The 26,840-nt window shown below is 37.9% G+C and overlaps 1 protein-coding gene across 1 annotated transcript in view; it reads left to right on the top strand.

The window, feature by feature from the left end:
- The window catches only part of EXOC4 (exocyst complex component 4), an 813,300-nt gene that overhangs the window by 41,822 nt on the left and 744,638 nt on the right, over positions 1-26,840 (top strand). The window contains exons 4-5 of the mRNA XM_068549476.1: positions 12,170-12,354; positions 23,111-23,220. Of these exons, the coding sequence (XP_068405577.1) occupies positions 12,170-12,354; positions 23,111-23,220 (295 nt within the window). The remainder of the gene's footprint in view (positions 1-12,169; positions 12,355-23,110; positions 23,221-26,840) is intronic.

The raw sequence follows: 26,840 nt of genomic DNA on the forward strand, positions 1-26,840 counted from the left end.
CTTTCATTTCTTGGATACTGTCATTCTGTGAGGCTTGTGCTAATGGGATGGCTATTTTAGAAGACCTGGTTGCCCATACTTTACAAGAGAAAAAAAAAAAAAAAAAAAAAAAAGACTTGCTTTAATAAAATATGGGAATTAGATGTGGTAGAATGCCCTGATGTTTAAGAAAACCAAAAATGAGGGAGAACCCTCAAAAAAGCTTAAGAATAGTTTAGTAGACTGATACGCTTTTAGAACAAGTCAGTGGTTCATGGCAGTCATAGGGTGAGATCTTTGATGAAGTTAGAAGGCACATTTGATCTCTTTTGAGTTTTTTTTTTTTTTTCTGAGATAGATTTGAAGATCCTTTACAGGAGAAATTCACAAGGAAAAGGCCTTTTCTTTGACAGCACTTTATTTTACAGGCCCCCCTCCCTTCCTTCACTTACCAATAACTTCATCTCATTTGCTTTATCCTGTAAATTCCATTATCTCCCAGGCAGTCTATTGCATTAAGCCTTTAGTACCTAATATCACCTCATTTACATTGACATGTGCTTGACCTCAGCCCTTGTCCTCTCTTTGTTAATGTGCCAACAAGCACTGATATCTCTCTGGAGCCTTATCATTTGGCTGTTACCTCAACTACTAACAACCCTCCATTTGAGCTGATGAAGGTTTATTCAATACAAAACATGCAAGAACCCTGGCAGTAATGAAGGGAGAATGGAGGTGGCCAGCATCCTGTTCGTGGTGGTGAGAGCCTGCTGAGTCTGCATAATAGGTATTGGGCTTCCTGAGGGAGAAGAAAGGGCACCTGAATGCGGCTGATCAATATTAATGTTAGCAAACTGACTTGTTCTAAGAATGGGCTTTTTTGATGGCCTGATTTGATCGCTGTTGATGGGCTACAAGCTGAGGAGTTAGGGGAAAAAAAAGTGTTCTTGCTCCAGACACTTGGCCTTGCCCTATGCAGCTTTCTTGGGAAGTCTGTCTTAAGTACCAAACTGTCAATAGCCCTGGGGCCTTCAGTCAGAGACCACGCTGAACCCTAGGGAGCCAGAAACCTCTATCTTCTCCAGTGAAGCTGGGATCAGGGATTCTGTTTTTCCTCTAGACCCCTAGGACTCCCTGAAACCTCCACAGTAGCCTGAGCCCTTTTTTCTCCCTTGTAAGTCCCATACTCTTTTCCTCCCTCCACCAACCACTTTTGCGTGCAGAGCAGTCTAAGCCGTCCTCTGCTTAGGCCACATGTGGTGGCTCGTGTCATGCTATAAACACAAGTGAGCGGATGACATTTATCCTTAAGAAAGTTTTTAAGTGCTATTATCAAGTTTATATCTAACAGGTAGGAGTTTTGTGCACAAAATCCTTTGGGGTCACATGCTTGTGTTTTATATCCCATATAATATGATACTGTATTCTGCAAGTAAAATTGTTGCTAGTTTCTCTATGCAGTTAAATACCTAGGACTCTATACGGGCCACAACATTCTACAGAGTACAGTGATTTCCTAGATGCATCAAAGCTTTCAGACTGGCTCCTTAAACTGTTAGATTGAAACAGCCGATAGTTGATCATTTTTGACTCATGAAAACAGTAGTTTCGTATTTCAAACTAATACATGAAATCACGTTTTTTTTAAACTTGCATTTGGTTTCTTTTACCAGTTTCTGTCTGATAAAGAATAAAATCTCTGCTTTGGGAAATACGGTATAGCTAAATGGGAATGTTTGCTAAGTGAATGATCTGGGATTCTTGTGAGAAACATCTTCCCTGCTTGTGCTGGGATGGGTAGGAATCATACTTGATTCAGAGCGAGACTTCTTGGGCCCATCTGGGCCCCCCTGAGCCTGAATGTGGAGAATTCTAGGTAGACTACTGTCTTGAGGATTAGGGCCTGAAGACACCAGAGTTTGCCTTCCCACAGTTCAGGGGTCCATGGCAGCAGGCTGGTGACCTGGGTGCTAAGTAAATCTCAGGTTCCAAGGCATGTTTCTTTTGTTGTTCATAGCCAAAGGTTTTTGGTGTTCTTATTTAGTTGAGACTGTTGAGACTTGTGTCTTTTTATATACTTATGGGAAGGGATGGTATCGATTCTCTAGAATAGCCTAATTTCATATCTTTCTATTATATCTGTAAGTTGGGCCGAGGCAACATTTTCAGGATGGTTATGTTGTCTTACTAGGAAAATGCTTCCTTAAGGGAGATGTACCGACCTATTGAAAAGTGATAGAACATTTTGGAACCATGTAATTATAAGAGTCCTGAAGGAAGTATTTGTTTTGGACTCAACAGTGGCAACACATTTGCTTTTTGTAGGGAACACTGTTGCCAAAATAAGCATTTTTATTAGCTAGCAGATGGTTTAGTTATCAGGTTGGGTTTTTTTGCTTAAATTTAAAAGATTTTTTTGTTTGTTTTTTGGCTTGAACCTTAGTTCTATTTAGAAACAGTTACAGTTGTCATTCACCTTTGTGTATCTCACCTCCCCCAACCAAAAAAATAAACTAAAGATCAGTGGTTTCTTTTCCAGCGTTTTTTTCAATGAAGTAGCTGTTGAGAATGGCTGACTTTGGTGTTACTTAAAGACATTTCCATTGGTTCGTGTTAAAGCACAAAACTAGATCTTTTTACCTAATCAGCTTGAGTAAGATTGGTAGAAGACAAACACTTAACTATGAAATCATTATTCCTAGTTTAAACTAAACTGAAAATGAGAAATAGACATTAGGGAAAGAAAATTTAAGGGCACTGTAGTTTCTAATTACAAAGATTTCCTTTGTTGTAGGTTCATCTCTCAACTCAAGGCAAATTTCTTTTTTGAAAACACCAGACGATTCTTGATTATGTACATTTTAACTGTACCTCTGACCTATATTTTTGAGTTAAGGAAATATTTCTCAGAACTTGTTTCCTAAGTGGATAGGTTTTTAGTAGTGAAACGTACTGTCCCGTTCAATAGCATGTGTTAAAACATTTTGTAGATGTTTGCTTATCTTCATAATCCTGAAAGAAATATTTGTTTTCAACTCAAACAGATTTCTGTTGTCTGTACGAGCAGTTTCTAACTCTTATGAGTTAGAACATTAACGTTCTGTCAGATAATAGTAGGTGTTCTGTGAAAAGATTCCCTGTTGGTAGTATCTATCTCCTCTCCCTCCCCCTCTCCCCGCGTGGATTTATTTTTGAAAATATGTGTAAGAAAACTTCCAAATACATCTGGTTGGCTCATTATGTAGTACTCTACCTTTAAGAAGTGGTGTGGGGACTCCACTCTTGGAGGGCACACACAAAGTATTGTGTGCATCGGGAGCCAGGGGAAGGAGCAGTGACCACACAGGCGACTGAACCAGACCTACCTGCTAGTGTTGGAGGGCCTCCTGCAGAGGCAGGGGGTGGCTGTTGCTCACTGTGGGGACAAGGACACTGGCAGCAGAAGTTCTGGGAAGTACACCTTGGTGTGAGCCCTCCCAGAGCCTGCCATTAGCCCCATCAAAGAGCCTGTAGCCTCTAGTGCTGGATTGCCTCAGGCCAAACAACCAACAGGGAGGGAACACAGCCCCACCCATCAGCAGACAAGCAGATTAAAGTTTTACTGAGCTCTGCCCACCAGAGCAACACCCAGCTCTACCCACCACCAGTCCCTCCCGTCAGGAAGCTTGCACAAGCCTCTTAGATAGCCTCATCCACCAGAGGGCAGACAGCAGAAGCAAGAAGAACTACAGTCCCGCAGCCTGTGGTAGGAAAACCACATTCACTGAAAGATAGACAGAATGAAAAGGCAGAGGGTTATGTACCAGATGAAGGAACAAGATAAAACCCCAGAAAAACAACTAAATGAAGTGGAGATAGGCAACCTTCCAGAAAAAGAATTCAGCATAATGATAGTAAAGATGATCTAGGACCTCAGAAAAAGAACGGAGGTAAAGATCGAGAAGATGAAAGAAATGTTTAACAAAGATCTAGAATTAAAGAACAAACACCTAGAAGAATTAAAGAACAAACAAACAGAGGTGAACAATACAATAACTGAAATGAAGAATACACTAGAAGGTATCAATAGCAGAATAACTGAGGCAGAAGAACAGATAAGTGACCTGGAAGACAGAATGGTGGAATTCACTGCCACAGAACAGAATAAAGAAAAAAGAATGAAAAGAAATGAAGACGGCCTAAGAGGCCTCTGGGACAACATTAAACGCAACAACATTCGCATTATAGGGGTCCCAGAAGGAGAAGAGAGAGAGAAAGGACCCGAGAAAATACTTGAAGAGATTATAGTCGAAAACTTCCCTAACATGGGAAAGGAAATAGCCACCCAAGTCCAGGAAGCGCAGAGAGTCCCAGGCAGGATAAACCCAAGGAGAAATATGCCAAGACACATAGTAATCAATTTGACAAAAATTAAAGACAAAAATTATTGAAAGCAACAAGGGAAAAATGACAAATAACATACAAGGGAACTCCCATAAGGTTAACAGCTGATTTCTCAGCAGAAACTCTACAAGCCAGAAAGGAGTGGCACGATATACTTAAAGTGATGAAAAGGAAGAACCTACAACCAAGATTACTCTACCCAGTAAGGATCTCATTCAGATTCGATGGAGAAATCAAAAGCTTTAAGGACAAGCAAAAGCTAAGAGAATTCAGCACCATCAAACCAGCTCTACAACAAATGCTAAAGGAACTTCTCTAAGTGGGAAACACAAGAGAAGAAAAGGACCTACAAAAACAAACCCATAACAATTGAGAAAATGGTAATAGGAACATACATATTGATAATTACCTTAAACATGAATGCATTAAATGCTCCAACCAAAAGACACAGGCTCGGTGAATGGATACAAACAAGACCCATATATATATGCTGTCTACAAGAGACCCACTTCAGACCTAGGGACACATACAGACTGAAAGTGAGGGAATGGAAAAACATATTCCATGCAAATGGAAATAAAAAGAAAGCTGAAGTAGCAATACTCATATCAGATAAAATAGAGAATGTTACAAGAGACAAGGAAGGACACTACATAATGATCAAGGGATCAATCCAAGAAGAAGATATAACAATTATAAATATATATGCACCCAACATAGGAGCACCTCAATACATAAGGCAACTGCTAACAGCTATAAAAGAGAAAATCGACAGTAACACAATAGTAGTGGGGGACTTTAACACCTCACTTACACCAATGGACAGATCATCCAGACAGAAGATTAATAAGGACACACGAGCTTTAAATGACACAATAGACCAGATAGATTTAATTGATATTCATAGGACATTCCATCCAAAAACAGCAGATTACACTTTCTTCTCAAGTGTACATGGAACATTTTCCAGGATAGATCATATCTTGGGTCACAAATTAAGCCTTGGTAAATTTGAGAAAACTGAAATCGTATCAAGCATCTTTTCTGAACACAGTGCTATGAGATTAGAAATCAATTACAGGGAAAACAACATAAAGAACACAAACACATGGAGGCTAAACAATACGTTACTAAATAACCAAGAGATGACTGAAGAAATCAAAGAGGAAATCAAAAAATACCTAGAGACAAATGACCATGAAAACACGATGATCCAAAACCTATGGGATGCAGCAAAAGCACTTCTAAGAGGGAAGTTTATAGCAATATAAGCCTACCTCAAGAAACAAGAAAAATCTCAAAAAAACTAACCTTACACCTAAAGGAGCTAGAGAAAGAAGAACAAACAAAACCCAAAGTTAGTAGAAGGAAAGAAATCCTAAAGGTCAGAGCAGAAATAAATGAAATAGAAACAAAACAATAGCAAAGATCAATAAAACTAAAAGCTGGTTCTTTGAGAAGATAAACAAAATTGATAAACCTTTAGCCAGACTCATCAAGAAAAAGAGGGTTAGGACTCAAATCAATAAAATTAGAAATGAAAAAGGAGAAGTTACAGCGGACACCACAGAAATACAAAGCATCCTAAGAGACTACTGCAAGCAACTCTATGCCAATAAAATGGACAACCTGAAAGAAATGGACAAATTCTTAGAAAGGTAGAAACTTCCAAGACTGAACCAGGAAGAAATAGAAAATATGAACAGACCAATCACAAGTAATGAAATTGAAACTGTGATTAAAAATCTTCCAACAAACAGAAGTCCAGGACCAGATGGCTTCACAGGTGAATTCTATCAAACATTTAGAGAAGAGCTAACACCCATCCTTCTCAAACTCTTCCAAAACATTGCAGAGGAAGGAATACTCCCAAACTCATTCTATGAGGCCACCATCACCCTGATACCAAAACCAGACAGATACTACAAAAAAAGAAAATTACAGACCAATATCACTGATGAATATAGATGCAAAAATCCTCAACAAAATACTAGCAAACAGAATCCAACAACACATTAAAAGGATCATACACCATTATCAAGGGGGATTTATCCCAGGGATGCACGGATTCTTCCATATATGCAAATCAATCAATATGATACACCATATTAACAAATTGAAGAATAAAAACCATATGATCATCTCCATAGATGCAGAAAAAGCTTTTGAGAAAATTCAATACGCATTTATGATAAAAACTCTCCAGAAAGTGGGCATAGAGGGAACCTACTTCAACATAATAAAGGCCATATACGACAAACCCACAGCAAATATCATTCTCAATGGTGAAAAACTGAAAGCATTTCCTCTAAGATCAGGAACAAAACAAGGATGTCCACTCTCGCCACTCTTATTCAACATAGTTTTGGAAGTCCTAGCTACAGCAGTCAGAAAAAAAAAGAAACAAAAGGTAAAGAAACAGGAAAAGAAGAAGTAAAACTGTCACTGTTTGCAGATGATATGATACTATACATAGAGAATCCTAAAGATGCCAGCAGGAAAGTACTAGAGCTAATCAATGAATTTGGTAAAGTTGCAGGGTACAAAATTAATGCACAGAAATCTCCTGCATTCCTATACACTAATAATGAAAGATCAGAAGATAAATTAAGGAAAAAATCCCATTCACCATTGCAACAAAAAGAATAAAATACCTAGGAATAAACCTACATAAGGAGGTAAAAGACCTGTTCTCAGAAAACTGTAAGACACTGATGAAAGAAATCAAAGATGACACAAACAGATGGAGAGATATACCATGTTCTTGGATTGGAAGAATCAATATTGTGAAATCACTGTACTACTCAAAGCAATCAACAGATTCAGTGCAATCCCTATCAAATTACCAGTGGCATTTTTCACAGAACTAGAACAAAAAATCTTAAAATTTCTGTGGAGACACAAAAGACCCCGAATAGCCAAAGAAGTCTTGAGGGGGAAAAAAATGGGGCTGGAGAAATCAGTCTCCCTGACTTGAGACTATACTACAAAGCTACAGTAATCCAGACAATATGGTACTGGCACAAAAACAGAAATATAGATCAATGGAACAGGATAGAAAGCTCAGAGATAAACCCATGCACTTATGGTCAGCTAGTCTATGACAAAGGAGGCAAGGATATACAATGGAGAAAGCACAGTCTCTTCAATAAGTGGTGGTGGGAAAACTTGACAGCTACATGTAAAAGAGTGAAATTAGAACACTTCCTAACACTATACATAAAAATAAACTAAAAATGGATCAGAGACCTAAATGTCAGACCGGACACTATAAAACTCTTAGAGGAAAACAGGAAGAACACTCTTTGGCATAAGTCACAGCAAGAATTTGTTTGGTCCACCTCCTAGAGTAATGGAAATGAAACCAAAAATAAACAAATGGGACCTAATGAAGCTTAAAACCTTTTGCAAAACAAAGGAAACTACAAACAAGACGAAAAGCCAACCCTCAGAATGGGAGAAAATATTTGCAAACAAATCAACGGACAAAGGATTAATCTCCAAAATATATAAACAGCGCATGCAGCTCGATATTAAAAAAAAAACCCAATCAAAAAATGGCCAGAAAACCTAAATAGACGTTTCTCCAAGGAAGACAGACAGTTGGCCAAGAAGCACATGAAAAGCTGCTCAACATGAGTAATTATTAGAGAAATGCAAATCAAAACAACAATGAGGTGTCACCTCACACCAGTTAGAATGGGCGTCATCAGAAAATGTACAAACAACAAATGCTGGAGAGGGTATGGAGAAAAGGGAACCCTATTGCACTGTAGGTGGGAATGTAAATTGATACAGCCACTACGGAGAAAAGAGTATGGAGGTTCCTTAAAAAACTAAAAATAGAATTACCATATAACCTAGCAATCCCACTCCTGGGCATATACCCAGAGAAAACCATATTTCAAAAAGACACATGCACCCCAATGTTCAATGCAGAACTAACACAATGGAATATTACTCAGCCATAAAAAGAAGCAAAATTGGGTTATCTGTAGAGACGTGGTTGGATTTAGAGACTGTCATACAGGGTGAAGTAAGTCAGAAAGAGAAAAGCAAATATCATATATTAACATATACATGTGGAACCTAGAAAAATGGTACAGATGAACCGGTTTGCAGGGCAGAAATAGAGACACAGATGTAGAGAACAAACGTATGGACACCAGTGGGGGGAAGTGGCAGGGGGTGGTGGTGGTGGTGGGATGAATTGGGAGTTTGGGATTGACATGTATACACTAATATGTATAAAATAGGTAACTAGTTAGAATCTGCTGTATAAAAAAATAAATAAAATTCAAAAATTCAAAAAAAAAAGAAATAGTGTGGCATACCTGAGAATTCTAGAGGTCACAGTAGAGATCATTTGACACATGAATTCATCGTATTTCGATCTGTGAGTAGATGTATAGACAGCATTTTCCAGTGAACAGTTCCACTGTATGTTGTCTGATCTTTCATCTGCCGTGTCTTGTCCTGTAATTTTAATATTTATTTGTGACAGTATTCATTGTTGTATGTCACACTTCTGAAACCGATTTTGATTATTTCTCAAAGAATGAATCTGTTGCTGTCCACTTTAATCCAGCTGCATCTCTTGAATTCATGTTGATGTTTCATCAGTGTGTTTTTTAAAAAGTGCTCTGCAGTCATTAAATTTAGAAAACAGTGAAATAATTTACAAAATGACCACTTCCCATACATTAAAGAAAAAACTGCTTTGGTGGTATTTTTATCAGTAATTATGCACATTTCTAACTGTAGATGAATATTTAAGTATTTGTCCTCTAGTAAAGGCTAAATGTTAGGAAATGCCTAGAAACCAGACCCCCCAGTACAACAGAATTAATCATCAGTGATGGTTGGATTGACTGCTGCCCCACCGAGTTTTCCTTATGTGTAAGCTTTATGGTACAAGCTACTTAGAACCACAGAAGATAAATATCAGGTTTCTAAACTGATGTTCTAGAGATGAAATATATGCATTGACAACTATTTTCTGCAAATTGTTTCGAGTACCACTAAGCAAGGTTAGAGTCAGGGAAGACAGTGGCCTTGCTTAGCTTTCATAATTACAGCTTTATAAATAGACTTTTAATTTGTGAAGGCCAGAAAATAAAGCACTGTATCTTCATACAGAAATAGAGGCTATTTTCCTATTTGTGGTAAGGTTTTTAAATCTTTGAAGTTCTGAGACTACTCTTGATTGTATATATGGTAACTGTACTTGTATTTTGGGTCAAGAAAACATATTCAGAAAGTTTGTTATCTACGTGGTTAATAATAGTTCCATGATGGAAACAGCACTTTACTGAAAATGCTGCCTTAAAACATGTTGGAAACACCCTCTGAGGTTTCTTTATCCACATGGTAAATAGGTTCTGTTAAAAATAATGTGAGGAGCCCTCAGTATGTGCCAGGCACTGTGTTGCTAAGTGCTTTACCTACATTTAAGAAAAATTAAGCGGCTTTGAAAGTTGACGTCGTCATATAGTTTTGTACTTGGAACATGAAATGTTTGGGTTAAAAATCTTCATGCAAATTCCTACAAACAAATTGAGTGTGGATGTGCAGTGGGTGGTTTTTAAGCTTAAATATCTCAGCTGGATTTAATTACCTTGAGGGATAAGGCTACATGATGGGCCAGTGGTTTACCAAATTATTTTTCATTTTCTGAATCTTGATGTCACTAAAGGTTAATGCATCCTCTTTTCTCTGCTAGAGACCTGAGTTAAAATCCATTTTAGAGCACACGTGTAAATGAACTTGTTGTTGTCTTTCCTCCTTGGGGACACTTTGGTCATTTCGTGAGGCAGCCTTTCCATTTGGAATTGCCCGCAGCTTCCACCAGGCAGGGGGGCTCTCATAGCAGGGGCAGTTGCAAGTCAGTGTGAAAATGAACTGGCAGGCTTCAGAGGGCAGAGCTGGCCCAGGGCTTGTCACTCTTTCATTCCTCGATTCTGTCTTGGTCAACTTAAGGGAACTTATTTGTTGCTGACATTTCATTATAGCACATCACAAAACAAGTGATGTGTTTGTGGTTAAGCCGTTGCATTTTCCGCCCCATCTCAGGCCGGTTTGTATTTGGCAGCTGCAAAGCTTTCTGTATGCACTGTCCACAGTCTCCTAAGTGACTGCATATACTGGGATAGATCTGCGATCAACATTTTTGATCACTGATCTTTCATGACTTCTATTACCTATTGATTGTTTTTGTATAAATGCTTGACTTTTTAAGTAGTGTTATTAGTTATTGCCTTTATCTGTACAAATGAGGAATATTTAGATGTATAGCCAAAGCAGGGAATAGTCATTGCACATTAATTCCTTCAGGGAGCTTGGTAGGGCTCTTTTCCCTGAGTTCAGCTTGTAGTCAACTCTTCTCCATTACTATTGTTATTATTACTACTACTACTGGTACTATCATTATTATTATTAGTCTTTGTGTTTCTCTCTTCTTTTTTATCTCCCAAGGAATAGTACCTCTTCACTTTGTTTTTTCTTTAAGAAAAATATGTAAGGTCTTTACACATAGAAAGACATAAATAAAATTTTATGTACATGGATAAATGGGATTATATAATACATACTGTCTTTTTTTCCCTTTGCAGTTCTCACTTTGGTTTCAAAGTGAATTATTCCAAATTCCCTGAGTCCCTCGTCTTGTCCATTTGTTGTAGGTATTTCTACACCATTTTTATTCATTCAATCCTTTTTGTCTTAAAATCTCCCAAATTGCACTTTATGCCAAGAGAATCTCCCTCTTCATAGTTTATCTTCTGTTCACCTTTCAAATCCCATTTCTTCTGTCAAACTGAGTCAGTCCAAGGAGAGGTGATGACTGCTGTTGTCTGCTTGTAACATTCATGTAAAAATGAATTTTCCTCTGTGTGTATGTGAATATGAGAAAGAGCTAGAGATGACTGTAAGTACACTTGTAGACTTAGGCTAACCAAGCTCTGATTCATGATGGCCATGAGAATTATTAAAAAACTGATATAGTGTGCTTTTATTGAGTCTTAGTCATAAGAGGCTAAGTTTGACTAAAAGTTGATCTAAATCATTAGTATGTGGACTTCTTGTGAGGATATAAACATTATAATTATTTCAGTAGGAGGTCATTTTACTTGTGTCCATGGATAGGCAATGTGTGCGGGAGTAAATAGTATGTACAGCTTTGCTGAGGTGCTTTAGATGCCTTCATGTTTACCGTGATTGTTTTCTTCAGCATTATCTGTCTCCAATGTTAAACCCTTCAAGAGCATAACTAGGCTTGTCCACATTATACTGAAAGTCTGAAGTATGCTGATAAAGTTCTCATAAACTCTTTTGACAGTATCTTTTATGTTTATTTTATTTTTTAAAAATTTATTTATTTATTTATTTTTGGCTGCGTTGGGTCTTCGCTGCTGTGCGCGGGCTTTCTCTAGTTGTGGCGAGCGGGAGCTACTCTTCGTTGTGGTGCGCGGGCTTCTCACTGCGGTGGCTTCTCTTGTTGCAGAGCACGGGCTCTATGGCATGTGGGCTTCAGTAGCTGTGGTGCGTGGGCTCAGTAGTTGTGGCTTGCGGGCTCTAGAGCCCAGGCTCGGTAGTTGTGGCACATGGGCTTAGTTGCTCCGCGGCATGTGGGATCTTCCCGGACCAGGGATCAAACCCATGTCCCCTGCATTGGCAGGCGGATTCTTAACCACTGGATCACTGGGGAAGTCCCGGCAGTGTCTTTTGAAAGATAGTCTTTCATATTTATAATATTACTAGATTATTTCATTGTCTTATTCTTTTTTTTTTTTTTTTTTGCCCTTTTCAGGTGTCTGCAGTCGAGTCTTTGGAGGGTCCCCTGCTGCAGGTGGAAGGACTGAGTGACCTTAGGCTGGAGCTTCACAGCAAGAAGATGAACCTCCACTTAGTTCTCATAGACGAGCTGCATCGGCACCTGTACATCAAATCCACTAGCCGAGTTGTGCAGCAGAACAAGGAAAAAGGCAGGATGAGGTTGGTTAAAGACGCTCTTTGCCACAGTGTCTTGTGGCCATGTAGAATTTTAAGGAATATTATTTGTTTCCCAGAATATTGTTATAGTTTATTTTACTTCTCTTTTTAACATACTGTCTCTGAAAATGTAAGATAGTTTTATGATACCAAATACTCCACGTTCTGAAGGCTGACATTCAAAGTTTGTTCATTCCCTCACTGCACATTTCTTGTGGTCCTTTTATGTAAAGATACATAAGAAACATTTACTGTGGGTCTGTAACTGGATCAGAGAGACCTCTGGTATATTTCATAAGGAAGAGAAAAGAAATCCTTAAATTGGATAGTGAAGTCCGCCTAATTAAGAAATATAGGTGTATGAATATGAAGTTAGAAGACTCTTTGTTACTTAGGGCTGTGTTCAGCTTTGGACAGTCCTCTTTCTGGAGTAGTTTAGGCAAGGTTTAGAGAGAGCATTTTTTTTTTTTTTACGCCTGGGCTCATTGTAGCACAGTCCTATGTTGAAGGGCCTGGGTGGACTCAGGACATTTATTAGGTTAGGAGAGACCTGGTAGGGAATAAGACCAGATGGTAAGACAGTAGAACATTGGCGTTATTAGCATGTATCAGATAGCTGTGCACATCATATGTCCTTCCAACATTCCTTTAAAATAGCCATAAGATTCTTCAGAGGGCAGTTGAGCACTATGTACTGTTGATACTTTTTCATCAGGCTATAGATGAGAGGAACACTGGAAGCAGTGCATGCTGGGAATGAAGTCTATAAAATCCTATTCTGTTCAAACCAGAATTTCCAACTTTGTGTGTGATGCTTCAGTTTAGTCAGAGACCCTGACAGAGAAAGAGGTGTTTCCATCTCTTTTCTGCAGATGGGCACTAGAAAAACTTAGGCACACAAATTGAGCTAAGGGTTATGTACCTTAGACTTAACTTCAGCACTGCGTCTGAATACAATCTTGTTGGAGAGTAAAGTGGTGGATGGGAGCTGTGCTAAGGAAATACTTTCCAGAGTGTCTGGTGGTAAATAGCAGATCTAAATAGATTTCTACCCGTGCAAGGATTAAAAACAAACAAAATAACCCCACTCCCTTATAAGCCCAAGGGAAAAATACTTATCTTCCCTTATGCTATAGAATAAGCGTTAGGGAAAAAGCATTAAGTTGAGGTCTCAAAGAAGAGCATTTATTTGAAGAAAAAGATTTATAAAGCAAAATAGGAAAAGTTTAGGAGACTTAAGCTCAAGTTTCTCAAAAGATGCAAGATGATGTAGTAGGTTAGATTTTTGCTCAAAATTATCACCCTTTCTCCTCCAGTTGAGTGGGAGGAGTGTATTTCCTTCTCTTTGATTTTTGGGCTCTTGCTTTTGCTGATTGTTAGCATGTAACATTAGGGGCTTGAAATTTGCTTGTGCCAGGGAGCATGCCCTGTCATGCCTCTGCCATTGCCATGATGGCTCTGGTCCCAGGAGGAGGAGGAGAGACATGTGGAATCGAGCCATGTTCAGCTGAGCTGCCTAGCCTGAATCAGCCAGTCACAAAAATATGTGCTTATTGTTGAACATGACTGAGATTCTGTGGTTGTATGCAGCAAGCATATAGCTTCTATGAAATGATAATGGGGAGCTATATGAATGGGATTGGGAGAAATGCAAAAAGAACTAACTACAACAGGAACAAAATGTAAGGAAAAACCAAAATGATAATAGGGAAATTAAGTCTTTTTTAAAACATTAGAAGAATTAAATCAGTGATACGAGGGAAAACTTTTCTCATCGTGAAGAAGAAAAACGCAAGATGATAAAAGAAAGATTATGTGAAAGGTGGAGAATAGTGATCAATCAAATGATTTTAGGCATTCTACAGAATGACACTAAAATGATAGTGTTATAGGTTGAATTGTGTCCCCTTAAAATTCTTGTATTGAGGTCCTAACTCCCAGTACCTAACTGTGACTAAATTTGGAGATAGGGTCTTTCAATAGGTAAATAAGTTAAAATGAGGTCATTAGCATGGGCCCTAATTCAATATGACTGGTGTCCATATAAGAAGAGGAAATTTGGACACACAATTCCAAAGAGGGAAGACCATGTGAAGACACGGTGATAAGACGGCCGTCTACAAACGTAGGAGAGAGGCCTCAGGAGAAACCAACTCTGCCAACATCTTGAGCCTCCAGAACTGTGAGAAAACAAATTTCTGTTGTTTAAGCTACCCAGTCTGTGGTACTTTGTCATGGCAGCCCTAGCAAACTAACACAGAGAGAAATAGTAGCAGTAATTATAGTGTAAAGAAAGAAACTTAAACAGAAAAAAAAGACCTTGGTCTGCAAATCAAAAGGATTCAAGGTAAAATTAGTGAAAAACCTACTGTTAGATATGATCATGACGTTTTTTATGAATTTCAAAAACAAATACTGTAAGCACCAAGGAGAAAAATTATGTTACCTGCCCTGACCAGATACAGTTATTTGCTCACCCGATATCCACTCTCCTTTTTTTTTTTTTTTTAGATTTATTTAATTCCTTTCTTTCTCTCTCTTTTTTTCTTTTTTTTTTTTTTTGCTATGTCGGGTCTTAGTTGTGGCAAGTGTGATCTTTGTTGAGGCAAGTGGGATCTTTCCTTGCGGTGTGGGTTCTTCGTTGCGGCACACAGGCTTCTCTCTAGTTGTGGCATGTGGGTTTTCTGTCTCTAGTTTGCGGCACACGGGCTCTCTCATTGAGGTGCGTGAGCTCAGTAGTTGTGGTGTGTGGGCTTAGTTGCCCCGCGGCATGTGGGATCTTAGTTCCCTGACCAGGGATGGAACCTGTGTCCCCTGCATTGGAAGGCGGATTCTTTACCACTGGACCACCAGGGGAGTCTCTCTCCTTCATTTTTAGTGACAACTCTTGTTTTGTTCATGGTGGCCATATGTCCAGCTAAAAGGCTACATTTTCCTTCCTCCTGTGTATAGCTAAAGGTGATTCTTGAGACTGCTACTTGCAAGCTGTTGAATCAGGACTCACAGGAAAATTCTTTAAAGGTGCGAACTAAACTGGTATGGTCACTCTTTTACTCTTCACTTGCCTTCCTTTACTTTCTGTCGAGGGCATGGATTGATGCCATCGTCTTGGACACTAGTGACCTTGAGGATGAAAGCCAAATCGTAAACTTTTTAATGACATGGGGCCTCCATTATGGCTCTGAATGGGTTTGTATCTTTTATATGGGAAGAAGGAAGTCCTTTTGTTTTACTCAGGCCACGGCTATTTGGGTCTTCTGTTTTATACAGTTAAACTTAGTCCTGATAAACAGAAAGGAGTAAAAATCAGGCTCACCGGGATTTGCTAAACACGAAATGCAAGAAGACAGCAGACTAAAGTCTACAAAGCGTTGAATGGGAAAGAATTGGGACCAAAGATTTCTGTACCCAGCCAAGTGGACATAGGCAGCACAGAGACAAAACAGATATAAATTAATACAAAATGAAAAGCTAGTGTTCTTTTTCTGAGAAAAATACTCAAAAATGAACTATAAGATGTAAACCAAAATCAGCAACTTGAGAACAATAAAGTTGTAGGTGGTTTCAAACTGCTGCCAGGACTGACTGCATAACATTAAATATGTAAATTTGCATATAAATAACTGAAAAATATTTTTGTAAGATCAAAAATATAAGCTGAAAACTATTTTTGAAAAAGAAGGTCTGTGTGGTTGAAGACTACTCTATAATAGTAAACAGGATTAGATAGCTAGTGGGAAGCAACCGCATAGCACAGGGAGATCAGCTCAGTGCTTTGTGACCACCTAGAGGGGTGGGATAAGGAGGGTGGGAGGGAGATGCAAGAGGGAGGAGATATTGGGATATATGTATATGTATAGCTGATTCACTTTGTTATACAGCAGAAACTAACACGCCATTGTAAAGCAATTATACTCCAATAAAGATGTTAAAAAAATAGTAAACAGGATTTATATCACCATATTAAGTTAGTAGAGACTGGGAAATTTGGATAAGCAGGAGATGCAAAGGAGTGCTGTATTCTTAAGATGTCAGAAGTTTTGGGTTTTAATAATTAGAGAAAATGTTTAATTCATTTAATTTTGTGTTTATTAACCTAGATATGTATATTTAAAGATTTTTATATTGAAAAGTCACTAGAGAAGACAGAATCAAATAAAACATACTCTTTATTACAAAGGATGATGTTTTAGCCAACATTCTTGATAGCAAATAGCAGAAATCAGTCCTGGTAATAAAACAAGGAAAGAAATTTAGTGGAAAGTTATCAGGTAGGTCACAGAATCTACGGAAAGGAAGTCTGTATAATCAGGCCGTAAAACCCTGGAGGGACCAAGGGAGATGCAGCAGCTGAGCGTACATCACAGACAAGCCATAGGAAGGGTCTGGTTGGGTTGCTGCATCATGCCTACAATTGCTGGATTTTTAACTCTCAAGTGAATGATCTCTAAATGTTGCTGCATCTTGCCTTTATTTCTTCAAGATTCAAAGTCCTGGCTGGAAGCGTCCAGTTCTTTGAGCTTGAGACATGTCAACTTGTATAGTAGGAAGAAGGGCCAGGCCCTCTTCCCTTTTTGCTTTGACCCAGACCATGGAGAGTGTCTCCAAATACAAAGACTGTTCCAATTGTTGGTATCCAAAAACAAACACAAAAACACAGATTTCTACTGAAGGAGGAAACAAAAAGAAGTCACATGAAGGCACTTATAAAGTAGAACAGATATTTTTGAAGTAGAAGTGGGAAACTAGTAGAATTGCCTGCATGGAAAAAATAAAAATGGTTTTTGGAGGCTATGAAACAAAACCCGTATAAATGGGGAGACTTTCCATGTTCTTAGCTCATAAAGATGTTAAGTCCCAGTTAAATCTCAGTTGAGGTTTTTGGAACTGTCAAATCTGTAGTTCACATGGAGAATAAATGTGTAAGGATTGTTTAAAAAAAAAATTGAGAAGGGAGATTGTAAGGGAGGCTTTCCTTATCTAATATTAAAGTATATTATAAAGCTTCTTTAATCAAAACAGTATAGACATGCAAACACAAAATCAGATTGTTGGAAGGAAACAGAATTTAGAAACAGACCCCAGGATATATGAAACTTCAATATTTTTAAATAGTAGTTCAGAAGCGAATGAAGGCTATTTAGTAATTCATGTTGATACAATCAGCTGTGTGAAGAAAAGAAATTTAGCTGCCTACCTGTTATTATGTACAAAAAATTCTAACTTGGTTTAAAAAAATCACATGATGCAACTTTATTAGCATTAGGAAAAAATAGGAGAATATGTATGTGGGAGGCTTTCTAGGTCCACATCCTACAAAAATAGTACCATTTCATAAAAATACATGTAACAGGGTGTTGACTGGAACATTATGGGCAGAACAACAAAAATACACAAGTTCAATATTCAAGAGGACTAGGGTTAAATGAATTATGGTGTATCCATGCTGTGTAATACTAGACATTAAAACGAATGAGAAAGATCTCTTAGTGCTGATAGGAAAAGATTTCTAAGGTGTATTCTTGGGTTCAAAAAAGCCAGGTGAAAAACAGCATGTACATTATGAACCTATTTGTGTAAGAATTGAAAGAATATATACTTAAATATATATCCTTTATATATAGATGTAAAAATTTGTGTGTGTGTAGATGATTTCTTGGAAGGATAATGCTGAAAAACAGTGATAAAAGGAATTACCTATGGGAAATGGAAATGGGGTGGCAGGGAATAGAAAAGAAGAACTTATTTCATACCCTCTGTACTGGTAATGTATTCACCAGGAGCATGTATTATTACTTTAATAATATTAGTAATACTATTGATAATACTTTTGAAGATTACTTTTAACGAAATGGCAAAATGTTTACTGTTAAAAGGAGAACCTAGGATTTAATATTCTATACAGGGTGATCCAAAGAATGTTGAAAAAGCGTGTGTACATTTTTGTGTGTATGCATGAGTAGGTCTGTGTGTGTGTGTGTGTAGGGATGGACAGCCTCTTTTCTGTTAAATGTTTTGAAAGACATTATACTATAATTATATTAGTAGATTATTTTCATTTTCTTTATATTTTCAAAAAAGAACATTTAATACCTTTATAAGCAGATAAAATCGATAAATTATTTTAAAAACGGTTAATCCTTTTACTTGTTGCATGCATCCTCGTTTAATACTTGATTTGATCTTGCTTCCTTGGACACTCTAGCTTGTGGAGGAGAAAATTTCAGACCCATGGATTTTGGTGACCATATTTATATCTAGGTGTTTAAAGGGTGTCCTTCACCCCATTGTATTTCTTGCTCCCTAACTAATTTTTTCTTTTTATGTATGTCTGTTTTCTTTTTGTTATCTTTCATTGCTTCCCCTGGCCCTCCTGCTTTGCTTAGATTTTAGCTTCACTTTATTTTGTATTGCATGTCTTCACTCTTGGTTTATCATTTGAGACCATGACTGTTTTTGACTTTTCTACCCTCTGAATCATTATTCTTTCTGTACGTTCAGGCAGATCTTAGAACTATAGAGAATTACTGTGCCAGACATTCCTGATTCATTATTCTGTTACATTTTCTTACGAAGGGCATATTATCTTTGACAGATACTTCTCAGCTGAGTTTGATTTGACAAACTTTTATGAGCACTTGCTCTTTGATAGGTCCTGTGCCAGCTGTTGGGGTTATAGGGTGAATATATTAGTTATTAGATTTACAACTTAAAGTTCAACTCACCTCTGTTAAGTTTCAGTTTGACAATAAAGTCAACCAAATGACCTGCTGCTGTGAATTTTGGACATAGGACATATTTATTATTAAGTGAAGGAACAGAAATAAGTTCTAATTAAAATGCAAATATTTAATAAGCTGTTAGCACTTCTAACCCTTCTTAAAAAAAAAAAAAAAGACTTCATGGCTTGAAATACTGAAATCAGACACATTTTGAAGTAGATCCTTACTAGTTGGATGAGTGTTGAATGGCCAGAAAGTCCTAGGAGTTACGGTGGTAGGGGGTTGTTGTTTTTGGTATGGTTAAATTTGCTTTATAGTTTTCCTGTCTGCCACCATGTGGGTATTAAATAGCAAACCACTCAATTACAAGATACAATTACTGATTTTGGGGGAGCTATCTTATACTGGGAAGGATTTTATGTGCATCACCTGTCTTTTTCACCTCAGCTATGAATGATTCTGAATGGATTTAAAATAAAAATTTGTAATCATAGATCTTTAAGAAGAAAAATAATTTCTATCAGTATTTCTTTGAAATAAAGCTGTTCAGAGGATTCATACTAATTAGAAACTCAAAGAACAATCTAATTTTTTTATTGTGGTAACATTGGTTTATACATTATATTGAATATAAGTTTCACGTGTGCAACATTATCTTTTGACTTCTGTATACGCTACAGCCTACAGCGTGCTCACCACCAAAAAATTATTATCCATCACCCTTCAGTTGACCCACTTTACCTCCTCTGCCCTCCTCCCATTCCTCTTCCCCCTGGTAACCACTACTCTGTTCTCTGTATCAATGTTATTTGTTTTGTTCTGGTTTGCTCATTTATTTTGTTTGTGTTTGGTTTTTATATTCCATACATGAGTGAAATCCTAGAGTTGTCTTTTTTTGTTTTATTTATTTCACTTATCCTAATGCCCTCAATGTCCATCCATGCTGTTGCAAACGAGGAAGATTTCATATTTTTTATGGCTGAGTAGTATTCCTGTGTGTGTGTGTGTGGGGGGGGTGTGTATGTATCACATCTTCTTTATCTATTTATCTGTTGATGGGCACTGAGGTTGTTTCCGTATCTTGACCACTGTAAATAGTGCTGCTATGAACATAGGATGCATATATCTTTTCGAATTAGTGTTTTTGTATTCTTTGGATAAATACTCAGAAGTGGAGTAGTTGGGTCATATGGTAATTCTAGTTTTAATTTTTCCAGGAATCTCCATACTTCTTTCTGTAGTGGCTGCACCAATTTACATTCCCACTAACAGTGTATGAGGGTTCCCTTTTTTCCACATTTTCTCCAACATTTGTTATTTCTTTCCTTTTAAGAACAATCTAGTTTTGATTTTATTTTTTTGTTCTCAAAAATACTTCCTCTGAGAGATTCAAAACCCTTTGAAGGTATTAATTAATACTTCTCAACTTTATTTCTGATGTATGTATTTCTTTATTTCAACTTTTCTCTCTTCTGAAATGGAAACTAAGGTATGTGATATTCTATAGTAGCAGGTACCTTTCTGTTGAGTTTCACATCTGAGGTAACTGCATGAGTGGGTGTGCCCCCTGTCCCTTGAACTCTTAAGACTAAGTCCTTCCATAAAAGAACAAGAGAAAAACCAGAAGTCATTTCCAGAGTTACTTGCCTTTGGGTTAGTGTTCACAAAGGAGAAAATTGAAGCCCAAGGGAAAATTTTAGAAAGAGAAAAGAGTCTATGCAAATAGTTTTATAGTAAATTGACTTTCTAAGAGTTTATTGATGGAGTTTGAGGGCCCTTCTGGCTCTGATAATAAAGTCAGCAGGTTATGTTTTTTCAAAGTTAAAATGGCAAGCCATTTATCACCCTATATTTAACTGAAATACATGTTTAGGTTAAAACTGAGAAAATGATTGTAGGTTTTAATCTAAAGTGAATCATGTGCACATCTGTATCTATAGAAGTGTGTATTATACTTACAGATATACATAGCACTGTGCACACAAATCTGTACTAACTGCTGCCTCATTTACAGCCTTGGCGGGCAGTTTTCCAGCTATGTACCTGAATTTCCTGCTAATGGATACCTTCATTTATTAATGCTTTAAAAATAACTCCTCCACTTCTGTTATGGATATATTTATTAAATTTATCAAATCTTTTTTCTATCATGTGAAATTGAAATCAACTTCTTCCTAATTACTCAGTAACAGCACTGTCAATGTCGGTGGTTATCCTCTGTCTCTTTGGGCATGTGTATCCAGAGGCTGGGGAGGTGTGTAGAGCTAGTTTTCCAACTGTGAGTAAAATGCAGGTAGAAGGAGGAGAGGTAGCTGAGGAGAAAAATGAGAATACAACAGTAGTCAGTATAGAAAAGATGAATGGACAAATCTGATCAAATTGATTTTATGATTAGACTATTATAGCCGATCAGTGGATTTGAAGGCTCTTCTGGGTTTTCTTAAGATAGTGTAGGCAAATAGGAACTTACAGCTTTATACTGGAGGAGGAGAGTCACTGGAACTATGTCAGTTCAGATCCTGGTAAATGCTATTTCTGTTACTTTTATGTCTCATTCCTCACTTGAGGTTTCGCGTTAGTCTGCAAATGATTCCAACACTTGGAAATGCGTGAAGTTGTGTATAGCTCAGATCTTACTCATACTTGGACCCTCAGCGCTGAGCGAAGTGCCAAGCACGTAACAGATGCTGAGACTTGTTTGAGTAATGATTCCCCCTTCCCTGTAATAAGTGAAAAGGGAGAAGCTAATGACTGCCATAGTTAACCTCCGTGCCCAGAACAGTGGCTGTAAACATTGTTAACACCAGATAAAAATAATACCTTGAAAGATAATTTTGCCTTTTCACCTAAAGTTTGTTTTTCAAAGTTTTCTGAAACGTGTTTATTATTATTTTTTTTATTAGCTTAGAAATATACATGTACCTTGCACGTGGGTTTCAAAGGAGTGGTGGGAGGGAGATGGGGATATATCACTGTGGGGGTCAGTGTTCAAACTTCCACACATTTTTTTTCTCCCATTTGGGGGAAGGTTTCTTGAAGGTGTAGCCTTGTTCCTGCTCCCCTCTGTCTGCCCTCCCTTTACAGCCCACTTTGAGAATCGCTTCCATGGTAGCCACTCTTACTGGTGATGTTATTGGGACTGGAAGGAGGTGAGAACCGTGGCTTTGACCTGTCTATCCTTGGAACATGAGTTAGAGAAGCTTTCTGTTGGAGATGCAGTGTGATTGGATGATTCAGTTTCTTCAGGGTAGGGCACAGGTGTTATTTGCCTTGGCACTGCCTACATTCTTGGACTTAACAGATGCCTGTAAATGGGAATTATCTTGAAAATTTGTTCTTTATAGTCTTTGTGTCGTTTAAAATTTATGTGTTTATTTTGGAGACTCCAAAGTTAATTATTAAGATGAGTTGCTAGGCCTTTTTGGAAAAGGTGAAATGGGTAATCAAATACTGAATTAGCCTGTTTGCGATTCCTTAAATCATCTTTTATAAACCCGATTCTCAACTTGATGAAATTTATGAATGTTTTTTTTTTTTGAAAGGAAACTAAGTGCAGTGAACTCCCAGTATATGTCAAAAAAAAAAAAAAAAAAAAAAGGTCCAGCTTGAAAAACACAAGTTAATCTAGGCTTAACTACTTAAACTTTCATTCAGTTATCATGATAAGGTGTTATTTGATCTTTCTTTGCTGATAAATTAATTTTAATATAGAAACAAAGGGGGTACTGAAGTTATGTGGCAGAATTTGGTTATAAGGTGGTCATCCAGATGATCAGAATATACTTAAACTATTTTTTTTAACCTAGTATTGCAATAAAAAGATGAAAATGTAAATATTGATATTTGGAATCCTTCAAATACATTTTTATTCCCCTGTCTGTGACCACCACTTTACTTGAAATAGACTTGAGATATTTGAAGTCAGAGTATAAAGCGGGTTCATGACAGAAGGAAAGCAATAAAGGATGGGCATGTCGTGGGACTTAAGTTGATTTTGGAGAAAGTGCTAAGTAACTACTGCTACTTTCCCCCTTCAGCTCCCTCGTGAAAGATACTTCTCCTGTTCCTCTGCTGGATGTTACAAACGTTCCTACTCCTCGAAAATTCCTCGATACCTCTCAGTATTCTACTCCTGGAAGCTCAAGTGGTAAGTATTTAATTCTTCAGCCACTCAACTTCTTTTTGGTGGGCTGCGGTTCCTGGGCCCAGGCCTGGAGAAGCCTGTCGTGGGCTGTGGTTCCTGGCCCCAGGCCTGGGGAAGCCTGTCGTGGGCTGCGGTTCCTGGGCCCAGGCCTGGGGAAGCCTGCGGGGCCAGGGTGGGGAGGGCCTGAGGTTACTGCCTTGGAGCCTGTGATCAGCCCTTTGCTGCCCTCAGAGGGAAGAAGATAGAATATGATTGGTTGGGCCTATTGCATTATCAGTTTTAAAAACTGGCAGTTGGAGCTGGCCTGTCTGCTGACTCCAGCTGTGTTTTGTGTGACCAGCACGGCTTGTTTTTCTGAAGTTGAATTTGCATGCTTTTTGATGGAGCATAGGCTTTTTGTTTTGATGTTTTGCTATAACTTCTGTTGATCCTGTTAGCTTTTACCCAGCTGCTGCACATAGTACATTCCTTGTCTGGTCTGTGAGAGCTTTTGAGTGTGTGACCCCTGCCCTCTATCTTGATTCCTTATATCTTCCAGTGGCCTCTCCACGTCTACATGCGCCTGCATGTGTGTGTGTGCATACGCGGACACACACGATGCGCTTTGAGGACATATCCACAAACTAATCTTGTTTCTTCCTGCGCAACCTAATATTGTGTTGAATAAGACAAATGAGAGCCATTTTTGCCTATATTTAAAGTTGGGAGAGGGAAGGTGTACTTTGAATATGGATGCAAAGATTTAAGGGAATTCTTCTGGAGTGGCTCAGACCTGCCCCGTCAGAAGGTTCAGCTCAGCTGGATTCAGACCTTCTGGGCCTCTGCAAACACCTGCCCTGCTGTTGCAGCTTTGGGCTAGGGAGAAGGTGACTGGATGTTTTTTGTGGGCTGTCCCACAGTTGCCTTTGTGTGACGGCTAAAGTTCTCAGTGCCTTTTAAAGAAAATAGTAATATTGATTATCATTGGCTTTTCAGATAAAACTTAGTTCTTACTAGTTCTATAGTCATATAGAGCTTGAAATGATGAAGAGGTAGAAAAATCATTTGGATTCAGTCAATGTGTTTTGTGCAACTAACTGAAAGTGTTTCTTTTGAGAGCCTAACAATATATTGTTGCTGGGGCATATTTAATTACTTTATAAAATATAATTTAATTAAAATTTAGGGTTATTTAGGCTTGGAATCTTGAAGATTATTGCTTTTACTGTAGGAAAAGTATAGGAATTGCTTTATAATAAATTTTTCTATTAGTTACTGTTTTTTTTTTTCTAAAACTCAAACACTTATTTTTATTATGACACTTTACAAAGGTTTGTACTCAAGCTTCTTCCTGGAATTAACAGGTTTTGTTTTCTCCCCCTTTCTGGTGTAATATTGCTGTTCTTTGAATTTTGACACTGCTGTGAGCTGTTATAGAGTGTGGAATTATGAAATAGAAAATGCATTTATACTTTTGATTTGTATTTTACCTCTACCTTTTGTGGAAATTACCAATTGTTAGATCTTTGTGTTTTTATAATGTGAATTATTGCTTAGCCTGGTTATATCAATTTACATGAATGTTGCTGAGTCAATGGCCAAGTGAAATAAAAATTTTAATTGTTCATGAAGAGATGATGGGTCAGGCATTTTGAAAATGAAAAATATAAATACCAAATAAGCTGAAGAAAATGCCAGTGATGGCAAACTTTAGTAGAAACTAATTTTGCAACATCTATTATTTTTAATAAGACAGCTCTTCCTCTTTGCACACTTTTCCTGTCAGGCCCTGTAGATAGCCTTTATCACTGAGTGGAGTTCATAGTGACACTTTGACTTCAGCAGTCTGTCCGTTTGTTCTTGGGAATGACTCTGGAAGAACTGGGTGTTAGATGAGTGGAGCTTGGGACCATTATGGAGATGGCTTGTAGATATGTGCACAAACCTTTCTTTTTAGAAAAGCTCATTTCCTTGACTGTTTGGAAGACTGTCGATCTCTTGATTTTTCTGGGAGGTGACTGAAAAAGAAGGTAATTAAATTATTATTGATTAAAGTCAATAGTAGCAGTAGTTAAGATGTGTTTAGTACCGTCTATCTGTGAAACAGTAGAAATAAGTGCTTTACATGAATTAACTCATTCAGTCCTTCAGCGATATTATGAGAGAGGCACTATTAGCCCCATTTTACAGATAAGAAAACCAAGACTAAGGGTGGTTAATAATGGGTTTAAGTTGACACAGCTGACAAATAGTAGTGCTGTGATTTCAAATCGGGAGCTGGGTTCCAGAGTATGCTCAGTTTTTTTTCCTGAAAATAAGGTATTATGGGACTTCCCTGGCGTTCCAGTGGTTAATACTCCACCTTCCCTGGTCGGGGAGCTAAGATCCCACATGCCTCGTGGCCAAAAAGCCAAAACATAAAACAGAAGCAATGTTGTAACAGATTCAATGAAGACTTTAAAAATGGTCCACATCAAAAAAAATCTTAAAAAAAAAAAACAACAACCAAAAACTAGGTATTAGCTTTCTATTGCTGCTGCAACAAATTACAACATACATTGATCATGTTACAGTTGAAGTCCGTAAGAAGTCCGACATGGGTCTCATTGGGCTAAAATGAAGGCTGTGGGCAGGGCTATGTTCCTACCAGAGGTTCTACAGGAGAATCCATTTCCTTGCCGTTTCCTGCTCCTAGAGGCTCTTGCTTTCCTTGACTTGTGGCTCCCTTCCTCCATCTTCAAAACCAGGGATGGTGGGTCACATCTTTCTCGGGTCACATCCTTCCCACCTCACATCTCTCTGACCCACTCTTCTGCTTCCTTCTTCCTCTCTTATGGGCCCATGTGATTAAATTGATTCCCACCTGGATAATCCAAGATCCTTTCCACATCTCAAGGTCCTTAACCTTAATCACACGTGCAAAGTCTCCTTTGCCATGTAAAGCAGCATATTCACAGACTCTGGGTATTAGGACATGGATATCTTTCAGGGACCATTATTCTGCTTGTCACACTCTGCACTACCTATCTTCTGACTTAAGTTATTTTTAGGAGCCAATGTATACAAATTTGACTTTCTTGAAATTATGTGTGAAGTCTTTGCAGTTCTAGTTTTTAGGACTATATTAATCTGGGTCACATTATTAAAGGGGATTGTATAAATGAGGAAGATGTAAATTATGTAGAGAACTGCATAAACTGTTACTAAGTAAATATAAAAGTGTGGGGTTGAAGAAATATACTATAATAAAGGACAGAAATTTTGTCTTATTCTTAATAATGAACAGTAAGTCCCGGGAGTCTATTTGTGAAGTGCTCTGCAAGTCAGCCTAGAAAGTAATAGTCATTTTCAGCAGGGAATTTAACATAGGCTCTTAAAGCTCCTCTTTCATCTTGTGAAATAGTAGGATTGAGGGTGTAATCCATTAGAACTGACATTTTTATGGAGGAAGTTGCAATAGGGAATCCCTGGGTAGAATGGATCTCCCATCGGGGTGCCATAAATTAAAGTTAGAGGTGATTCCTGAAAACTTTCAGATTATTATTAATTAAATGAGAATTTTGATGGCTTGTGAATGAGTCGTTTTTCAGATGTCTTATTTAGAGGTAGAATTGTGAGTGACTTTTCTATGAGAGGTGTTCTTT

Source organism: Eschrichtius robustus, chromosome 8 (genome assembly GCF_028021215.1).
Source record: "Eschrichtius robustus isolate mEscRob2 chromosome 8, mEscRob2.pri, whole genome shotgun sequence".
In the NCBI taxonomy this organism is placed as follows: domain Eukaryota; kingdom Metazoa; phylum Chordata; class Mammalia; order Artiodactyla; family Eschrichtiidae; genus Eschrichtius; species Eschrichtius robustus.